This window comes from Budorcas taxicolor, chromosome 13 (genome assembly GCF_023091745.1).
Source record: "Budorcas taxicolor isolate Tak-1 chromosome 13, Takin1.1, whole genome shotgun sequence".
Taxonomy (NCBI): domain Eukaryota; kingdom Metazoa; phylum Chordata; class Mammalia; order Artiodactyla; family Bovidae; genus Budorcas; species Budorcas taxicolor.
In genome coordinates this window covers 17,615,040-17,633,598 of record NC_068922.1, presented here as the reverse complement: position 1 = coordinate 17,633,598, position 18,559 = coordinate 17,615,040, and the positions used below count along the sequence as shown (strand labels likewise).

Below are 18,559 nucleotides of genomic sequence, written 5' to 3'. Positions count from 1 at the left end.
TGATTTCTGGTTCCTCTGCCTTTTCTAAAATCAGCTTGAATATCTGGAAGTTCACGGTTCACATATTGCTGAAGCCTGGCTTGGAGAATTTTGAGCATTACTTTACTAGCGTGTGAGATGAGTGCAATTGTGTGGTAGTTTGAGCATTCTTTGGCATTGCCTTTCTTTGGGATTGGAATGAAAACTGACCTTTTCCAGTCCTGTGGCCACTGCTGAGTTTTCCAAATTTGCTGGCATATTGAGTGCAGCACTTTCACAGCATCATCTTTCAGGATTTGAAATAGCTCGACTGGAATTCCATCACCTCCACTAGCTTTGTTCATAGTGATGCTTCCTAAGGCCCACTTGACTTCACATTCCAGGATGTCTGGCTCTAGGTGAGTGATCACACCATCGTGATTATCCAGGTCGTGACGATCTTTTTTGTACAGTTCTTCCGTGTATTCTTGCCACCTCTTAATATCTTCTGCTTCTGTTAGGTCCAGACCATTTTTGTCCTTTATCGAGCCCATCTTTGCATGAAATGTTCCCTTGGTTTCTCTAATTTTCTTGAAGAGATCTCTACTCTTTCCCATTCTGTTGTTTTCCTCTGTTTCTTGGCACTGATCACTGAGGAAGGCTTTCTTATCTCTCCTTGCCGTTCTTTGGAACTCTGCATTCAGATGCTTGTTTCTTTCCTTTTCTCCTTTGCTTTTCGCTTCTCTTCTTTTCACAGCTATTTGTAAGGCCTCCTCAGACAGCCATTTTGCTTTTTTGCATTTCTTTTCCATGGGGATGGTCTTGATCCCTGTCTCCTGTACAATGTCACGAACCTCATTCCGTAGTTCATCAGGCACTCTATCAGATCTAGGCCCTTAAATCTATTACTCACTTCCACTGTATAATCATAAGGGATTTGATTTAGGTCATACCTGAATGGTCTAGTGGTTTTCCCTAGTTTCTTCAATTTAAGTCTGCATTTGGTAATAAGAAGCTCATGATCTGAGCCACAGTCAGCTCCCTATCTTGTTTTTGCTGACTATAAAAGATAAAAGATTACTATTTTGTATAAATTACAGGAATTCTTATTTAGTGTTATAAAAGTTTTTCATGAATATTCTCTTAGAAGTTTCTTAATATTTTATTTTATAGATGTCCTATTGTAATCTTATGAAGAGTTTAACATCTGCCTTTCAAAATATGTATGGTGTATCACGGTAAGTTTATTATCTGTATTGCAGCTAAAATTATTAGTCATATATATTGCCAGTAAATGTCTATTCTAAATTGTGGTGGGCTATTCAATTCAGGAAATTGACTGTGCTAGTTAAGTTCCATAATACCTGCTTTGTGTGATCTTGGTCTTCGTAAAAAGAAACAGCCGTCCATTGGTGGGGACAAGGAGAGGACATTGGTTCTAGGGTACTCTCACCTCAGATACCAAAACTGGGGATGCTCAAGTCCTTTATATAAAATGACATAATATTTGCATATAACCTACACACATCATCCCTTATACTTTGTCATTTTTAGATAACTTATAATACCTAATATAAATGCTATCCAAATAGTTGCCTAAGCATGGTAAATTCAAATTTTGCTTTTTGAAACTTTTATTAAACACACACACACACACACACACACACACACATTTTCAATATGAGGTTGTTTGAATCCAGAGATGTAGAGCCCGTAGATAGAGAGGCCCAACTGTATAATAAAATTCAAACTTGGACTTCTCTGGTAGCTCAGGGTAAAGAATCCACCTGATTCCGACTGGGGAAGATCCCATATGCCTCAGAGCAACTAAGCCGTGAGCCACAAGTTTTGAGCCAGCGCTCTAGAGCCCAGAAGCTGAAACGAATGAGCCTTTGTGCTGCAGCTGCTGAAGCCCATGCACCCTAAAGCTCATGCTCTGCGGGTAGGGAAGCCACTGCAATGCGAACCTGATACATTGCAACTGGGGGAAAGCCCTCACAGCAACTGCAGACCCAGCATAGCCAAAATATATATATATTTATATATATGACCGTTAAAAAAATTTTTTAACACAGTGAACATGGTTTATATTTCTTTTGATTTTGTGGCTCCCTAGGTCCTGGTTATGAAAATTGGTGTAATGTTGAGCAGGATCAGAATTTTATATGATCTTTGAAATTATGACCTTTTTGCATTCATACTTAATTCCCAGCAAGTATGTAGGCTTAAATTTCCATCCTCCAACTCTGTTACATGTATATGTATATGCATAGGTCTGTGTAATTCTTACTTAAAAATGAAGTAACTCTGCAAAATAGTGCCCAGTCTCCCATTGTGTGCGTTTCTGCTTAGGTTCCATCACACGACGCCAGTAGCTTGCTGCTTCAGTAAAACACTGAGTGGTGAGAAGTACACCGACCCTTTTAAGCTTGGCTGGAGAGACTTGAAAGGTCTCTATGAGGACATCAGGAAGGTAAGAGATTTTTGACGATACTGTGAAGTTAGGTTGATTTCTTTGAGTTACGAAAAAACAGTGCAGGTTTTCCCATGTGTGCTGTGCCATTCATTGCAGACCTGATTCCCAAATGTCTGGTTTTAAATGTTTCTTGAGCAGTGAGTATGGGGCAGTGTGGAAGATGCAACAGAAGTCACCACTAGAGGCGGGTGATGGCACGTGCACAGAGTCCTCTGACCCTTTCCCCCCAGACCGGTCTCCTGCACTGGGCCGGTGCGGCTCTGAGGCCTCCAGTGACCCCTGCCACTGTCCTCCACTCCGGTTCTGAATATCAGTGCTGGGATGCCCCCGACAGGACTTTTCTTCATCAAGCATTCTGTTGCCCAAATTTTCAGTGGCCCCCAGCCTCACGTGGATTCTCCTCTGCTGCCCAAGATGCTTATGTTCCCCTGGTCAGCTTCCTTCTCCTTTCAAGGTTCTGCATTTACCCCCGCCAGCCCCCGCCCCACTCTGCTGTCTCCACGGCGCCAGCACTTCCTGTCCAAGGAGCCACGCAGGAGCTGTGGAGGAGGAGCTCCCTGAACGCCTGCCCGGCCCGTGCACGCCCCTGCTGTAGCCTGCCTCCTCCAGCGCCGTCCCTGCGTCTGGTCAAGCCCCACACCCTTTGCCTCCTGCTTGGGGCCCTAGATTCTTCTCCCCCAATTCCCTGTTCTCCGTGTTGGTCTGCAGACTTGCCCTCTTGATTCTCCTCTGGATCCATTTCAGATGCGCCAGCTTCTTCCTGTTCATCGTTTAAAGGACCATCCCATCACCCTGTGGCCTCCCGGTTCCGCTCCAGTATTCCCAGCCCCTCTCTCTCTGTTCTGCCCCTTCACCACGGCTCCATCACCACCCTTTGCCTTCCTATCAGCCTCTCACCTGAAACTGCCTTTGCCCCCTTCTACTAAATCCGACAGGCACTGCTGGCTTGTATCTTCCAGACCCTCTGAACATTGGACCCTGCTGCCCACAGCCCTTGCGCGAAGCCCAGCCCTTGGCTTCCGCACTGCCCTTGTGTTCCTCAGGCCATGCTTCAGTCGGCTTCCTGGGCCCCTCTCCGTCCCCTCCAGCTGCTCCCTGGGGCTGTTTGCTCCTCTTCTGGCTCTGTCTTCAGTTTACCCGTTTCCGTGCTAAAGACTCCCAGGTAATGGCTCTGGCCCAGAATGAACGTTCTCTCCTAAACTCTGCCGGCTCCCTGGGCAGCTCTATGGAGCGTCCATCACGGTCTCACACTGGCAGAGCTGAAGCTCCGCTTTTTCCTACGAGTTGTTTTTCTCTTGTTTATCCTGTTGATGTGAGGTTGCCACCCAGGACCTTGGGGAGGACCCTCGACCCGGCCTGCTCCTTCCCCTCCACACCCTCCTCATCTCATCTCTCTCTCTCTTTTGAAAGTTGTTTTTATTTATTTTTGGTTGTGTGGGATCTTTGTTGCTGCACGAGGGTTTTTCTCTCGTTGCGGCAAGCAGGGAGGCTACTCTCTAGTTGTAGTGCCCAGGCGTCTCTCTGTGGTGATTTCTCTTGCAGAGCCTGGGCACTAGGTGCACAGGCTCCCGTATCTGTGGTTCTCAGGCTTTGTTGCTCCGAGGCATGTGGGATCTTCCTGGACCAGGGATTGAACCGGTGTCCCTTGCATTGGCAGGCAGGTTCTTATCCACTGGACCCTCAGGGAAGTCCCTCATCGGAATCTGGCCTTCGGTCCTCAGCCCTGGGTTTCTGTCACCCGGCTGCCCCGGCTCTCGCCCTCCCGGCCTCAGCCTGAGCCAGAGGTGCCTCCTGTGTGCTCCCGGGCAGCAGCCCTCAGCTCCAGGACAGGAGTCCTCCCCCTGCCACACTACACTGCAGTCCTGTTTCCCTGCCCCTGCCTAGACTCTGAGCTCCGTGTAGACGAGAGGCTGTCCATTTTTCTCTGAAACCTCTGCGTTTATTGTCGTCCTTGGCACTGAGGAGGGAGTGCCAGGCCTGCTGGCTCATGTGCGCTTGAGCCCTGTGAAGGACTGCTGGGCCCGTTTGTTGCCCCTGGGACACAGGCTGGGATTCTTTCTAGCAAGTCTCTGAGAGAGACAGGACACACATGTGCCCATCCCCAGGACAGCTCTCCCTCCTCTTCAGGAAGCAAAATCCTCCTTAGCTTCTGGTCGCCAGGCATAGCTTGTCTCCTCCATGAAATGCTCAGTTTTTCTTGCCCACGGTGATCTCTCTATTCTTTGAACCTTAATGAACCTACGGCCATTATTCAAGTTGCCACTGTATCATTCACTGAATATTTCATATTTAAAAAAATTTTGCTTCCCTAATGCCATCATAAGCTCTTTGCAATCATGCATAGCGTGTTGTACACTTTCCCTGTGAACCTTTGGCTTGTGTGGCTGAGAAACACCGGAGCCAGACGCTGATGCTGCCCTTCTCTCATCTCGTCTGCCCCCGACCTTCTGCTTCACTGGCCCCCACAGCCCGCCCTCTTTGTCCTCCCGCCTCCCCCCTCCAGGCTGCAGGCAGCCCTGTTTCCTCCCTCTGCAGCTGTCACCAGCCATCTGGCGATCCCCCTCCGCCGCGGTCACACAGGGTCTCCGCCAGCGGCAGGCCCACCCAGCACGTAGGCCCCTGGCGGGGGGCAGCCAGGCACTGCTTGCAGCCCAGCCGCAGGAGCCAGCTTTGTGGCCACACAGTGTTGGCACCTCTTCCTCCCAAGTGTTGGATTTCCCCGTTGAAATGAACACACTAAAATCAAAGCTGTGCAAAAGAAATTCCGCTGACGTTTTGTGTAGTTATGCCACCCTGTTGACGCAGAGAAACTTTGTTTCAGGAACTCTTCATATCTACAGCAGAACTCAAGGAAATGTCCGAGTACTACTTTGATGGAAAAGGAAAAGCCTTTCGACCAATTATTGTGGTGCTAATGGCCCGAGCCTGTAACATTCATCACAATAACTCCCGGTGAGTGAGTTACCTTCTCTCCTCTGTTTTCTATTCAGCAAACCTTCCTTCCCAATTACCATTTACTTTCTGGTTTAACTAGTACCTTGTGTCTGCAAACGCGCCTTGTGGTGAGTAATTTCTAGCTTTGTGTTCCTGAGGTCAGCCTGGAGTCTAGTCTGGGCATCTTCCTTTTCCACACTTTCTAATATCCACGGGAGAACAACTTCAGCAGTAAATAAACATTTTAGAATCTTCAAAGCTACACTGAGTTTTCTCGTGCAGAAGCAAAGAACGCCAGCATGTATGCCTACTTGTAACTGTTGTACACACGGGGCCATTTTTCCGAAGGTTGATGGTTATAAAGTCATGAGTTAGGCCCAGATTCTGGCCACCACACCCCCTGCAGGACCTGAGTTCTTGTGGCCTTCAGAAACATGCCAAAGAAAATTTTTCTTAAAAGAAGGCATTTTGACTTTTGGTCTTCAACTTCTGTGTTGCAAATATATGTAAAATTTTCAACTATTAAAACAGCTGCCATGTTTTAACATTAAAGGAAACCTTGAAACGACAGAGGACTTACCCATTGCCATTATTCTTAAAACTCTTTGCCATGTTACTGGAGTGTCTTCACTGTGTTTTTACATCAGGCAGTCTTCTGATGGACACTCCAGTGGACCATAATGTACACTGGCACATTTTCCTGGTGAACGTTTGCATTTGCCTCCCTTTTATCTGTAGATAGCTCAGGAAAAGATGTAGCCCTTAGGGAGGGCCTTGGGTTTGCCATGCTGGGAAAAACCGAAGGCAGGAGAGGATGACGGACGATGAGTGGTTGGATGTTATCACCCAGAATTTGCCTAAGTTCAATGGACGTGAACTTGGGCAAACTTTGGGAGATGGTGAGGGACAGGGAGGCCTGGCGTGATGCAATCCATAGCATCACGAAGACTCAAACAAGACTTGGCACCTGCACACCAGCAGCAAAGCTTTACCAGCACCAAGTGTAAGGATGATGTAAGAGCGGGCATCAGGTAGCGCTCCTTAGCGTGTGCTCAGCCACTTGTGCCCTGTGGCTGTGCCACTGCAGCTCCAGGGCACGACACTGTGCTCAGAGGTTCCTCCCATTTGCCCTGAGACTTTCTAAATGCTCACAGGAGAGTTTGAACAAGCAGCGGGATCTCTGGGGGTGGCTGTTTTCCCATCATCAGGATCACTTCACCTAGAAGGCAGAGCAGCAGAAATACTCCCCTCTGAACCAAACTTGAAATACCTCTCATGAGGTCTGGAACTGGATTCCTCAGCCTTGGCTCTGCTGACTTTTGGGGCCAGGTAGTCCTTTGCTGTGGGGACTATTCTGGGTCTTGTAGGGCTTCTGGCAGCTATACCTGGCCTCCATCCAGTAGATGCCAGTGGCACCCCTTCCCCAGTTGATGACAACCAGAAAAGTCTCCAGACATTGCCAGGTGTCCCCTGAGGAGCAGAATCATCCCTAGTTGAGAACCTCTGGTGTAGAGATAGTGTTTATATCTTTAATTCTCCAGATTAACACCTGATACAGCTCCTCACCCTCAGAGATTACATGGGAAGGAAAACATTCTGCGTTGCTTGCTTTAAATCCTGTCAGCTGTTATCCCCATTGTCAGAGCCTTCAGTTTATGTCATTGAAATTGTAGAAATTGTTGGTTTGCAGGAATAAATGGGAGACTGTGATACAGAAAAGGCGTTGTTGGTTTAAAAAGTAAGTTCCATTCTGCCTTCCCTGGGGATGTCCTGCCTCCAGCTTCATTCTCCCTGTGGTGGGAGCAGGGCTGACTGAAGACTCAGCACAGAGCTGTGCCCAGCATTGAGATGTGAGTCGTGACTGGTGTGCATTCTGGTGGCACAGTAGCCTAGCACGATTACTCTCTGAGCCCCAACTTCTTGGGAATACTCACTTGCTAAGGACCCTTGTGGATCAGGCACTTAATGGACCGGGTGTCTTCCCGCTTAAAGCAGGAGCGGGTAGGGAGCAGGGGGAGAGCTTCTGGAGAGCAGGGGCCATCTGTGGTTTTGCTGTAAGAGGTTTATGAGAACAGTGTGAGCAAAGGTGGCTGAAGGTCCCAGGCGGGGCCCCACAGGCCTGTTTGCAGCGGGGGCCCCAGAACCTGTTCGCCTCTTGAACTACCTCCTTGTCAGAGTCGGCAGGATTGCTTCATCACTTAACAGTCGAAGTTGAGTGGCTTCTCTCAGGCTTGTCAGACATCTTCATCCTGCTTCTGTCTATTAAATAAGTTCAGGGTAATCCTGCAGGGGACTTTAGAAAACAGAACACAAACCTTAAGAAATAGGGGGGAAAACTACCTTCTATTGCTTTATTTTTTTTCTTCATTAAGCTTTTTCACTTGTCCATTATATGTTCCTTACTAGGTTATTGGGAATTCTTAATCTGAGGTCCATGGAAGTTGTCCGGGGGTGGGGGGGGTGGGGTCTGTGAGCCCCTTGGAATCGTATGCAAAATTGTTCGTACCTTTCCATTTTTCTAGGGAAAGGTATCAGTTCAGTTCAGTTGCTCAGTTGTGTCCCACTGTTTGTGACCCCTTGGACTGCAGCACGCCAGGCCTCCATGTCCATCACCAACTCCTGGAGCCTGCTCAAACTCATGTCCATCGAGTCGGTGATGCCATCCAGCCATCTCATCCTCTGTCGTCCCCTTCTCCTCCTGCCTTCAGTCTTTCCCAGCATCGTGGTCTTTTCCAAGGAGTCAGTTCTTTGCATCACGTGGCCAAAGTATTGGAGCTTCAACTTCAGCGTCAGTCCTTCCAAAGAATATTCAGAACTGATTTCCTTTAGGATAGACTGGTTTGATCTCCTTGCAGTCCAAGGAACTCTCAAGAGTCTTCTCCAAAACCACAGTTCAAAAGCATCAATTCTTCGGTGTTCAGCTTTCTTTATGGTCCGACTCTCACATCCATACATGACTACTGGAAAAATCATAGCTTTGACTAGACGGACCTTTGTCGGCAAAGTAATGTCTCTACTTTTTAATATGCTGTCTAGGTTGACCATAGCTTTTCTTCCAAGGAGCAAGTGTCTTTTAATTTCATAGCTGCAGTCACCATCTGCAGTGATTATGGAGCCCAAGAAAATAAAGTCTGTCACTGTTTCTACTGTTTCCCCATCTATTGCCATGAAGTGAAAAGATTGGATGCCATGATAATCATTTTTTGAATGTTGAGTTTCAAGCCAGCTTTTTCACTCTCCTCTTTCACTTTCATCAAGAGGCTCTTTAGTTCTTCACTTTCTGCCATAAGGGTGGTGTCATCTACATATCTGAGGTTATTGATATTTCTGCCTCCAATCTTGAATCCAGCTTGTGCATCAACCAACCCAGCATTTCGCGTGATGTACTCTGCACATAAGTTAAACAGGGTGACGTTCTCCTTGACGTACTCCTTTCCCAATTTGGAACCAGTAAGTTCCAAGTCCAGTTCTAACTGTTGCTTCTTGACCTGCATACAGATTTCTCAGGCAGGTCAGATGGTCTGGTATTCCCATCTGTTGAAGAATTTTCCACCATTTGTTGTGATCCATACAGTCAAAGGCTTTGGCGTAGTCAACAAAGCAGAAGTAGATGTGTTTGTGTGATCCAGCAGATGTTGGCAATTTGATCTCTGGTTCCTCTGCCTAAGACTTAGTCTCCAGTTTTCTTCTGTGTATCCTGGTAACCACAGCACCTGGCCAGGTAAAGTGGGATGCACATAACAGATAATGAGACTTGAGAGTCCAGAACGCAGAGTTGTGGTGGATTCCGAGCCACGTGCCCAGAGCTCGCCTTAAATGAAGGACCTTCTGCCCACGCTGCTGGACCAGTGTTGCTGGTGGAAAGCCTTTGCTTCTCAGGCTCCTCGAGGGCTGTCCTAGCAGCCCAGAGTCCTCTCACCTGAGCCTGTCCACATCCAGGGACCGGTACATGAAGGGCCATTCTAGCGCCGGGACGCATGGTGAAATGGCAGCAGCTTCGGACAGGCCTACCTCACAGAAACCCCTCCCCAACCTCACCTGTTCATCCCAGGGGTCCTGAGCAGACATCCTGTGCTCTGAACCTGAGAGTCTGCTTCCTGGAGCACCGTGCCCTCAGAAGGGTTCAGCAAAACCCAGCTAGCTACCTGTGAGTCAGAGCTCACTTTATCAGAGAATCTAGTTGAAAAATGAGCTCTGTAAGAAAGACTTCTGTGAAATGGTCTGCTTACCGACCGTAGCATGATTACTGTCTCTTCTCCAATGAGCCAGACCTGTCCTGTTTAGAGACCTCCTTAAAGGTACCTGTTTTACCATTGGTGTTGACATCACCTAATTCTTGTGGAAATCTTCCAGCCCTGGAGAGTGGATATCAGTACCAGTGACTGAGATAACAGGCCTACTCCAGTTACGCTGGGCATGGATCTACTGATTTTGACTGTACAGGCAGTCAAGTGCCCCTGAATCCTATTAGTGCACTTTGCAAACCCAGACATTTGATTAGATAGAACAGATCGTATGATGTGTTTTTATTGTTGTTTTTTTAAATAATGCAGTCTTCACATTAGTTAACAGGTCAAGCTTCCAAATGTGAAAAAAGTCTTAAATTCAGTGAAAGTAACTTGTGATTCTCATGACAGCAAAGGAAATTACAAAAGCTTACTGTAGGAAAGCTGTGACAAAATGGTCGTAACAGCACCAGCTCACTTGAATGATTCCTAGGGTCAGGGCACTAGAGATTCTAGATCCATTCCTGGTCTAGAATGTGTGTGTTTTGAGTCAGTGAGCCAGGTACTGCTGTGGCTGTTTGTGGGTTAGGAAGTTTGGTGCCCCAGGAAATGTTTTTGTCTTTAAGCCAGGAGATGGCACTTTTGATGTGTCCATACTCATTATTAACATGGATCTACAAGTAAAGTCTGTAACAGAGGACGCCTACTGAGGTAGAGAAGGCCTGAGTAACCAGAGGGTTGTCCATTTCATGGGTGAGGTGAAGCTCCCACCTAAAGGAACATCACTGAGATCAGGACGACTGTAGGGCTCGCTCTTCAGGCTCCTGGCCCCCGGGGGAGGCTGAGTCCATCACTGAAGGAGTCACCTTCTGCACTTTGATCAGCTGGGTCCAGTTTGCAAAACCCAAGTACTGCATCATTCACTGTCACCGTGGGTCCTGTGGAGAAAGCCACCGTGGACAAGCTGCAGGTCTGAGATGGCACCATGGGGGTCACTCTCCACATGTCTAAGGGTTCTAAATGCAGTGTTTCAGAGGCAAGAAAACAACCGATAGCACGCGCCCTGCTTCATTTACAAGGTAGCTCTGCAGGCACCTATTTTATCTGGAGATAGATCTGAAATATTCAAGAGCTGCTGCTCTTGGATGTCAGTTCTTTTCTCCCGATATTAAAACTGTTAATGGATTTACGACTGTAGGGTTCAGCTTAAAACTGCCATTCCCTTCAAAGAAAGACAGTCTTCACACTAGTCTGGTGCGCTTGTTTGAGTTTTCAGAGGTGAGTGGCCGGTGACCAAGGATGGTGACCCGCAAGGCGAGTCAGAGCTCGCGGGCATCATGAACGTCGGATGGAGGGCACCTCTGACGTTCATGCCAGTAGTGTCCCCAGTACGGCAAAAGAGCAGATTGCAGGGGCCAGAGACCAAGGCCAAGAAACCGGGGTAGAGGATGAGATGCGGCGAGTGAGAGATGGTGAGGAACCCCTTCCGTGGCCCCCTCACCCCAAGTTCAACCTGAACCCTGCATTCCGCCGTAGATGGGGAGACACTTCAAGGTTGTATCAATAATGTGGAAAAGCAAGCTTTTAGACAGAAGCAGTAAAATCAAGTAATTTTAGGAATGAGAGCACTGAAAAGGAAAAATTTGAGCATCAACAGAAGAGGCTGGCGAAAGCAAGGAGCTGTGTTAAGCTGAAAAATGGCTCTGCAAGAGGCACCCACATCCTAATCCTTGGGACCTATAAAGTGTTGCATTTTGTGGCAAGAAAATGGTCTTTGCAGGTGTGCCTTCAGCTAAGGATTGTGAAATGGAGGCGTCATCCTGGGTTTTCTGATGGGCCCCAGATGCAGTCACTGGCAGCCCTAAAGAGGGGGCCAGAGGAGATCGCCTCACACAGGAGAAGGGCATGTGAAGATGAAACAGAGGGGCTTGAAGGGGGCGCCTTCCAGCTTGTGGCCACAAGCAAAGGTCACCAGCAGCCAGCAGAACTGGAAGGAGTGAGGAGAGGACCTTGCCCTTGAGGCGCTGCAGGGAGCCCAGCCTTGCCAACACCTTGGATTCAGTTCAGGGGAACGGTTTCTGGACTTGCGGTCTCCAGAACGGTGGGAGAATTTCTGTCAATTTAAACCAGCACGTTTGTGGTGACCCAACACAGAGCCGCAGGAAACTACTACAGGCGCCATTGCTCGCATCGTGTCCTGTCCATGTGGGCAGTGTGCCCGGCGGGCTTCTCCCTCCCTCTGGAGGTGCCTTTTTGGGATGCACCAGGGCTGGCAGCGCAGGCCCAACAGGAAAGCAGGACGCTTTCCACGGTGTCGGTCGTTCTGGGGCCCACTCAGCTCAGTGGCAGATAAGATAGAATCTGGCTGTGTGGATATATTGTTCAGTGTACTGAAAACTTGGCTGTATATACCTTCATCAGTAACAGGTCACATCCCAAAGAACTTGAGAGACAGACTTCGTTTGCCTTTTAAATAGGGAATTTCTTCAGTACCAAACCGATAGTGTTCATTCCTATCCTTTAAAACTCGAGATGACGAGGAGTGTCAGAGGAGAGGTCACCCTCCTGTGACTGCGCCCTTCAGAGCAGGGGACACTGCCTGCCCGCAGGCTGTGAAGAGACTTGGAGAGAAGTTGGCTCAAGACCTTGATCGAACTGAGCCGCCAAGTCCAGGTCATTTTTCAGGCCAGAGAAACTTCTCATGCCTGCAGTTTAGAGGCTTGGCCACAGGGGGGCAGCAGAGACCACGCTTCTGTCAAACTCCTCAGGAGCCGCTTCCTTTTGGGGCTTGAGTAAGGCAGGTGAATGCCCCCCACTCATAGATCAGCATTTCCCTGACTCTGTGCGTCAGACAGTGGGCCTGCCACTTCAGAATCCCAGTTCCTGAGGCCCATCGTGAGAGATCCCAATTGCTGTGTCTGAGGAACTGTCGGTCTGCGTTTTCAAGAAAATTGGTTTATGACTAGGTGGGCCAGAGATGAGATTTAAGGAATAGTAAGCTAGTGCTAACAAGCAAAGTGAAATGCTTCTCTTTAGAATTATCAGAAGAGAGAAACAGAAGAACATAGTGTGATATTTAGAAGTAGAGCCTCCTGTAACCCACCTGAGAACTCTCCGGTCTTTATACAGTCCCTGTAGTTTTAGGGATAGCTGTGCCTCTGTCCTTGTTAAAGGGAAAACCGCATTTACTGTTTAAATTTGTCTGCCTCCTTCATTTGTTGGAAGTCAGGGTAATCCACTGACAAGGTTTGATTTTCTTTTTGGAGACAGCTTTCTCACTCTCGGGGTTTGCTCGTCATTTAAAGACTTGGCATTATATATCAGCATGAATGGGAGGAAAAAGTGTTTTATTTCAGTCACACGTCAGCTTGGTGAAAGGTATGTGGAGGGGTCATTATATTATTCTATCTATTCCGTCTGTGCTTCTAATTCTTCATTCTAATAATAATGAATCTGATGAGGGGGAAACCCCTGATGGTGGTGAGGGGCTGGCTGAGTCATCGCTCGCTCTTGCAGGTGTGAAGTGCAGGGCACAAGAACCTCTGCTTTCTGAGGTTCGGGGCCTCCTTTCCCCTGCTGTTTCGCCTGGCTTGTTTTTCCTAGCACCTCTCCCAGGAGCTGGGAAAGTGTGGCCACGCTTTGACAGTGGGAAGCAGAAACGGTGCCCATTTTTTTGAAGGTATGATTCGGTTCAGTACTTGGAGGATTTCGTCTTCACACAGTGTGAGTTGTTTCCGGAATCTGTAAATTTGGCTTCCAGACCGTTATGCTGTGCTTGGGTATGCAGTGGCAGCACTTTCCAGATAGAATTTCACACACATGAAAGCCTAAGTTTGCAGGAAAAAGTATATCAGATAAAATGAGGAAGCGTCGAAAAGGTGGTGCTTACCCTACGTAGGGGCTGTGTCATGATGCCACAGAATATTCTAAGCAGGAATCCTGCTTAGAATTTAGGCATCAATTTAGGCATACAAAATGGCATTTTTACAGACATGAAGAGTCTATGCAGTTTCAAAATATTTCAAGAAATCTTTGTATTTTAATATCTTAAAGTTAAAAACAAAAACACGCCAGTGTCTCACTGAGCACTGCCACGCTGCTGCAGTTTCGCAGCAGGGCCCTTGCCTGCTGCTGTGATAATGGCAGTGGTGCCTGAGAGGCTAGATGACGTCTCCCAGTTGTTTGAAGGTGAGTCTGCTATTAACCAATAGCAAGTATATGTTTCATCAGACTGAAATTCATTGAGAAAATATTCTTTAAAAAAAGTCTGTTTGAAAAATGACTGTAAAAGTCTACATCTTTTCTTGTGCATTCAACTCAAAAAAAGATAGGATCCAGTAAATGTACCTGGAAAATATTTAAGGTCCAAGCTTCTGCCTGTAGGGTCTGTGAGTGTCTCACTGAGAGATTTGGAGCAAGCTCCTGGAAGCCCTCTGAAGCTCCATTTTCTCACTCACTAAAGTGGTCTTACCAGATCATTTGTCCCTCCCTACTACGAAGGAGGCTGTGATCCAGAAGTATTTGGAACAGTTATAATTGTGACATTAATAAATAATAAGCAGCACTTGACAGTTTATTTCCAAGCTAAAAGCACTTGGAAGGTTCTGAGGTTTAGTTCTAAAAATCTTAGGTAAGAGTTGCTGACAAAGCACTATATTTTAAAATTATATTTAAAGCAAAATGGGAAGATATCTTCAGGCTGATTTAGTAGTTAAATTCCAGCATCTGTACTGTAGCTATACATCATTTTTCATGGCTTTCCGCTAGAACTGAGGCATTAGAAGGAGCACTGGCTTTTGCATATTTTCAGGTTAGATTTTTAAAGAAAACATCACATTTCAGGATCCCCTTCACTTTTCTCCTGAGAGAACATGATATTTGAAAAGTCAGCCAGAGGAATAAGTGAAACATTTGGTTAACATGTGTTTGATCCAGGCTTCTGTTTTTAGGTTCAGAGAATTCAGTTGGCTATTTTCCCAGTTTGATTTTCTTAAAATTCGGTTTTTTAAAATTTCCCTAGAAGATTGATGGTGATAATAATCATGATTAAAAAGAAATTGAAGTCCCCTTTTATCTGTAGAACTCATATCCATGTATCTTCTTGGAGTGCTTTTCCTGTATTTTGTGTTAAATATGGGAAATGAAAGTTTAAATTTGAAATGCACAGGTTAAACATGAATTGGAACCCATACTCCAGTATGAATGAATTATCGATTCGTATTGATAACCAGTGCCAGTAGCCAAGTGGAATTGTGAATTCCAGCTATCTTGGTTATGGAGGTCTTCGTGCTACACGTGGTGGTGGTGGTTTAGTCACTAAGTCGTGTCCTACTCTTGCAGCCGTGTGGAATGTAGCCTTCCAGGCTCCTCTGTCCCTGGGATTCTCCAGGCAAGAATCCTGGAGTGGGGTGCCATTTCCTTCTCCATACTGAACGTGTAAGACGGTATTAAGAGGTTTGAACAGTGATTGGTGGTGGTTTAACACACGATTCTCTAGATTGCTTTTCGCCTATCTTCCCCATCAACTCCTGAAATTTAGTTGTAATCTAATTGTAAACTTCATCAACTGACCAAGACCACTGTTGCAAGACATAAAGACAGTTGTTATCAGTCCAATGCCCAGACTTATAAGCTGTTTATCCTTCTTTTGTTGTTCATTATACAAATTACTCTTCTCAATGTGGTGTCCCGAAAGCATAATCTTGATTCACAGTATCTCCTGTGTTTTTAAATGTTCTCCAAATGATAGAATTGGCTTTGTAGGGAAGCCGAAGTTTTTGTACAGTTTCTCTTAGAGAAATAAAATTCTTTATCCTAGATCCAGTGTCCACTTTTCCCAAGACGATTGCTGAGGTTATAGGCGGCGTCTCTGTTAAAAAGCATTGCTTTCTGTTAACTAGAAATGTGCAAGCAAGCCAGCGTGCCATTGCCTTAATTGCAGAAATGATCCATACTGCCAGTCTGGTCCACGATGATGTCATTGACGATGCAAGTTCTCGGAGAGGAAAACACACCGTTAATAAGATCTGGGGTGAGAAGAAGGTACGTGCGGCTTTTTGGTTTTTTTCATCTTTCATATTAAATACCACACTCTTTGGATTGCATTTATTTTTCAGATTTGTCTCAAATGATGAAAATGTGTTTCGTCAAATGTGGTCTTCTAGCTTTCAAAATAGTTTCTTGTATATAGTTTTCATCTATATACAGATGTTTGATTGTAGATAACACCATAGAAAGATAAACATACTGTTTCTGTTTAATCACAGTTTTACATAGAATTTGGTTAAGGAAAGCATATTTGTAGTTATCCAAAAAGTGTCTCTTATGAGGAATCACACCTTTTACTCGGGCTCAGATTACTCAGATTCACCTGAATTACTTAACCACCACATTTGAGAGTGTCAGGGCAAGTAAATAAAACTAAAAAAAAAAAATTATAAATATACAAGCACACACACACACATATTCCCTCTCCATTCCTTCCCGTCCCTCACATGTCTGTAGTACCTGGTTCCCACCTGTTTGTCAGTCGTATTCAAAGAAGAAATAATGCCTTAATTACTGTGTTGATCTGCTGGTTTTGCTTTAGTATACACAGTTCTGTTGTATAATCAAGTGTGCATTTTCAATTGTAAGCCTCTTATCACCAATTTCAGATGAAAAGGTTTTGTGTCCTGTGACATGTCCTGCAGTTTGCTGTGTCCATTTTCAGGGCCTGCTCTAGAGCCATTACTACTTGAGCGCTTGGGCAGAGGAGGCTAAGTGAACAAGTTGGCGTTTTCTCCTGCCTGGCCCCCTCTCGTGAGTGCCTCTGCTGTTGGGGGCCTCCTGAGTGCAAATGGGAGATCGTGTTTCTACCCTCACCGCCTCTTTCAGCTGCGCGGCTGGTCCGCCCTGCCCGGGGCCACCTCCCCTTCCCTGCCCCTCAGACAAGACTGCGTGTTAGCAATAAAGGTCCATTCACACAGTACCTCCTCCATGAGCCCTGGTTTCCCTGCCTGTGTCTCTAGCCCTGCTTTCCTTTCACCCCTCATCCCAGCCATCCCCAGTCTGGCAGCTTCGCTTCCCTTTTGGCCTCGGATGCCGGGAGCCAGCACGAGCAGGTCCAGCGAGGCTCCCTTAAGGCCCGACTCGCCTATGCCACTTAACCTCATGGCCTTCGCCACAGGCGGGACTCCTCGTGCTGGCTTCGGGCACTTGGGGATCCCCAGGGCCGAGAGAGGGAAGAAGCAGGGGCTCGGAGGTCCTGAGCCTTCAGCTGCTCGAGCTGTAGGGTGGAGGCGGATGTGTGTGTGCCTGTAAGTCGTGATGTGTACAGTGACTTTATCAGTGTGTATTTATAGTTATGTCAGGATCCCTCATACAGTGTATGTTGTATAAAATGATGTTTAGTTGGTAAACAAACTGAACATCACTAATTTTTAAATGCCGGAGAACTAATAGACAGTGAACACTTGGAGCTTCTCTGGTGGTCCAGCGGGTAAGACTCCACGCTTCCGCTGCAGGGGCCATGGGTTCAGTCCCTAGTTGAGGAACTTAGGTCCCACATGCGGTGTGAAATAAGGACTGAAAATGTGGTTATGTTGCATAGTCTAGGGATTAAAATTTCCATGAACTCTATCATTTATAACTACTCTTTAACGCTTATGCATGTCTTTAAGTATGCAAATTAGTATACTTGATTATAGCATATAATTCAATCATATGATTTATAATTAGTTGCAAACACAGTGCAAAGGTTTAACTGATCATCTAAAGAAGATTGAAAAAATATCGATGCGTGTTCAGTGAAAAACATATTTTGTTCTGGAATGAGAGGCTGTGTAATAGTGCACTGAGGGCTTTGAACTAGGAGCCCGGGTTCCTTGGTTTAGTTTTCATTGAGCAAAGCATGTGTGGGGCCATGGTGTGTGCCAGGTACTAGCTGGGCGATTCATAGTCTGTGCCCTTAGGGGTTTGGCATACAGGAAAAAAGTGGGAAGAGAGCGGTACCCAAGGGGCGTTGTGCTCACAGGTCAGACCGAGGGGTCTCAGTGGACCTCCTGCAGGTTCCGCCGGAGCTAACCCTGCACACGACACGAGTCGCCAGGTGAAGGGGAGGGGCTTTTTGAGCAGAAGAAACAGTAAGTGCAGAGGCGCAGCCACACGGTGTGAGGGGAGAACGAACGGTCCAGAACTAAATGAAGGCAGTGGGATGCATTTTGCAGTGGCCAAGGATGAAGCCAGAGGGTCAGGCACTTCCCATCTCCAGGCATTCATTTCTTCAACTCTCAACCAGAGAGACCGACTGGAAAATCTCTGAGAGCTGAGAGATTCCAAACAGGGTCCCAGATATGTAAAATAATCCCGCCAAGGAAGAGGGAAAACAGACCAGGGTGAGCCCTGCCTCCCTCCCATTCTGGACTTCTCTCCTGGGAAACTTCATTGTTGGCGCCAGTGCTCAGACACTTCTCTCTGAAGGTTTTTCTTCTTTTCTAGGCTGTCCTTGCTGGCGACTTAATTCTTTCTGCAGCATCAATAGCTCTGGCGCGAGTTGGAAATACAACTGTTATATCTATTTTAACACAAGTGATTGAAGATTTGGTGCGTGGTAGGTTAATTCTGACTTTTCTTCTTTATTCATTCTTAGTATTTTACCAGCCCTCCCCCCGCAAAAAACCCCAAAAAACAAAACCCCTCACCTGACCACTTTCCTTCTTTGCAGGTGAATTTCTTCAGCTCGGGTCAAAAGAAGATGAAAATGAAAGATTTGCACACTACCTTGAAAAGACTTTCAAGAAGACTGCAAGTCTGATCGCCAACAGTTGTAAAGCAGTATGTACGTTCTGTTTCTTTTCAAGTTAAAAAAAAAAAAAAAAGCCTCCTAGCTCTTTCTTGGGAGCTAATTCTCATAGAAAAAGTTGCACTGGAAAAATCTTAAAATAGTGACCAAAATCCCAAGAGTAACTGAGAAAAGAATTGCATC

General features: G+C 46.5%; 1 protein-coding gene across 1 annotated transcript in view; it reads left to right on the top strand.

Moving 5' to 3' along the window:
* Positions 1-18,559, top strand: part of PDSS1 (decaprenyl diphosphate synthase subunit 1) — a 39,782-nt gene that overhangs the window by 5,665 nt on the left and 15,558 nt on the right. The window contains exons 2-7 of the mRNA XM_052651059.1: positions 1,132-1,196; positions 2,311-2,431; positions 5,256-5,386; positions 15,495-15,636; positions 18,073-18,184; positions 18,299-18,408. Of these exons, the coding sequence (XP_052507019.1) occupies positions 1,132-1,196; positions 2,311-2,431; positions 5,256-5,386; positions 15,495-15,636; positions 18,073-18,184; positions 18,299-18,408 (681 nt within the window). The remainder of the gene's footprint in view (positions 1-1,131; positions 1,197-2,310; positions 2,432-5,255; positions 5,387-15,494; positions 15,637-18,072; positions 18,185-18,298; positions 18,409-18,559) is intronic.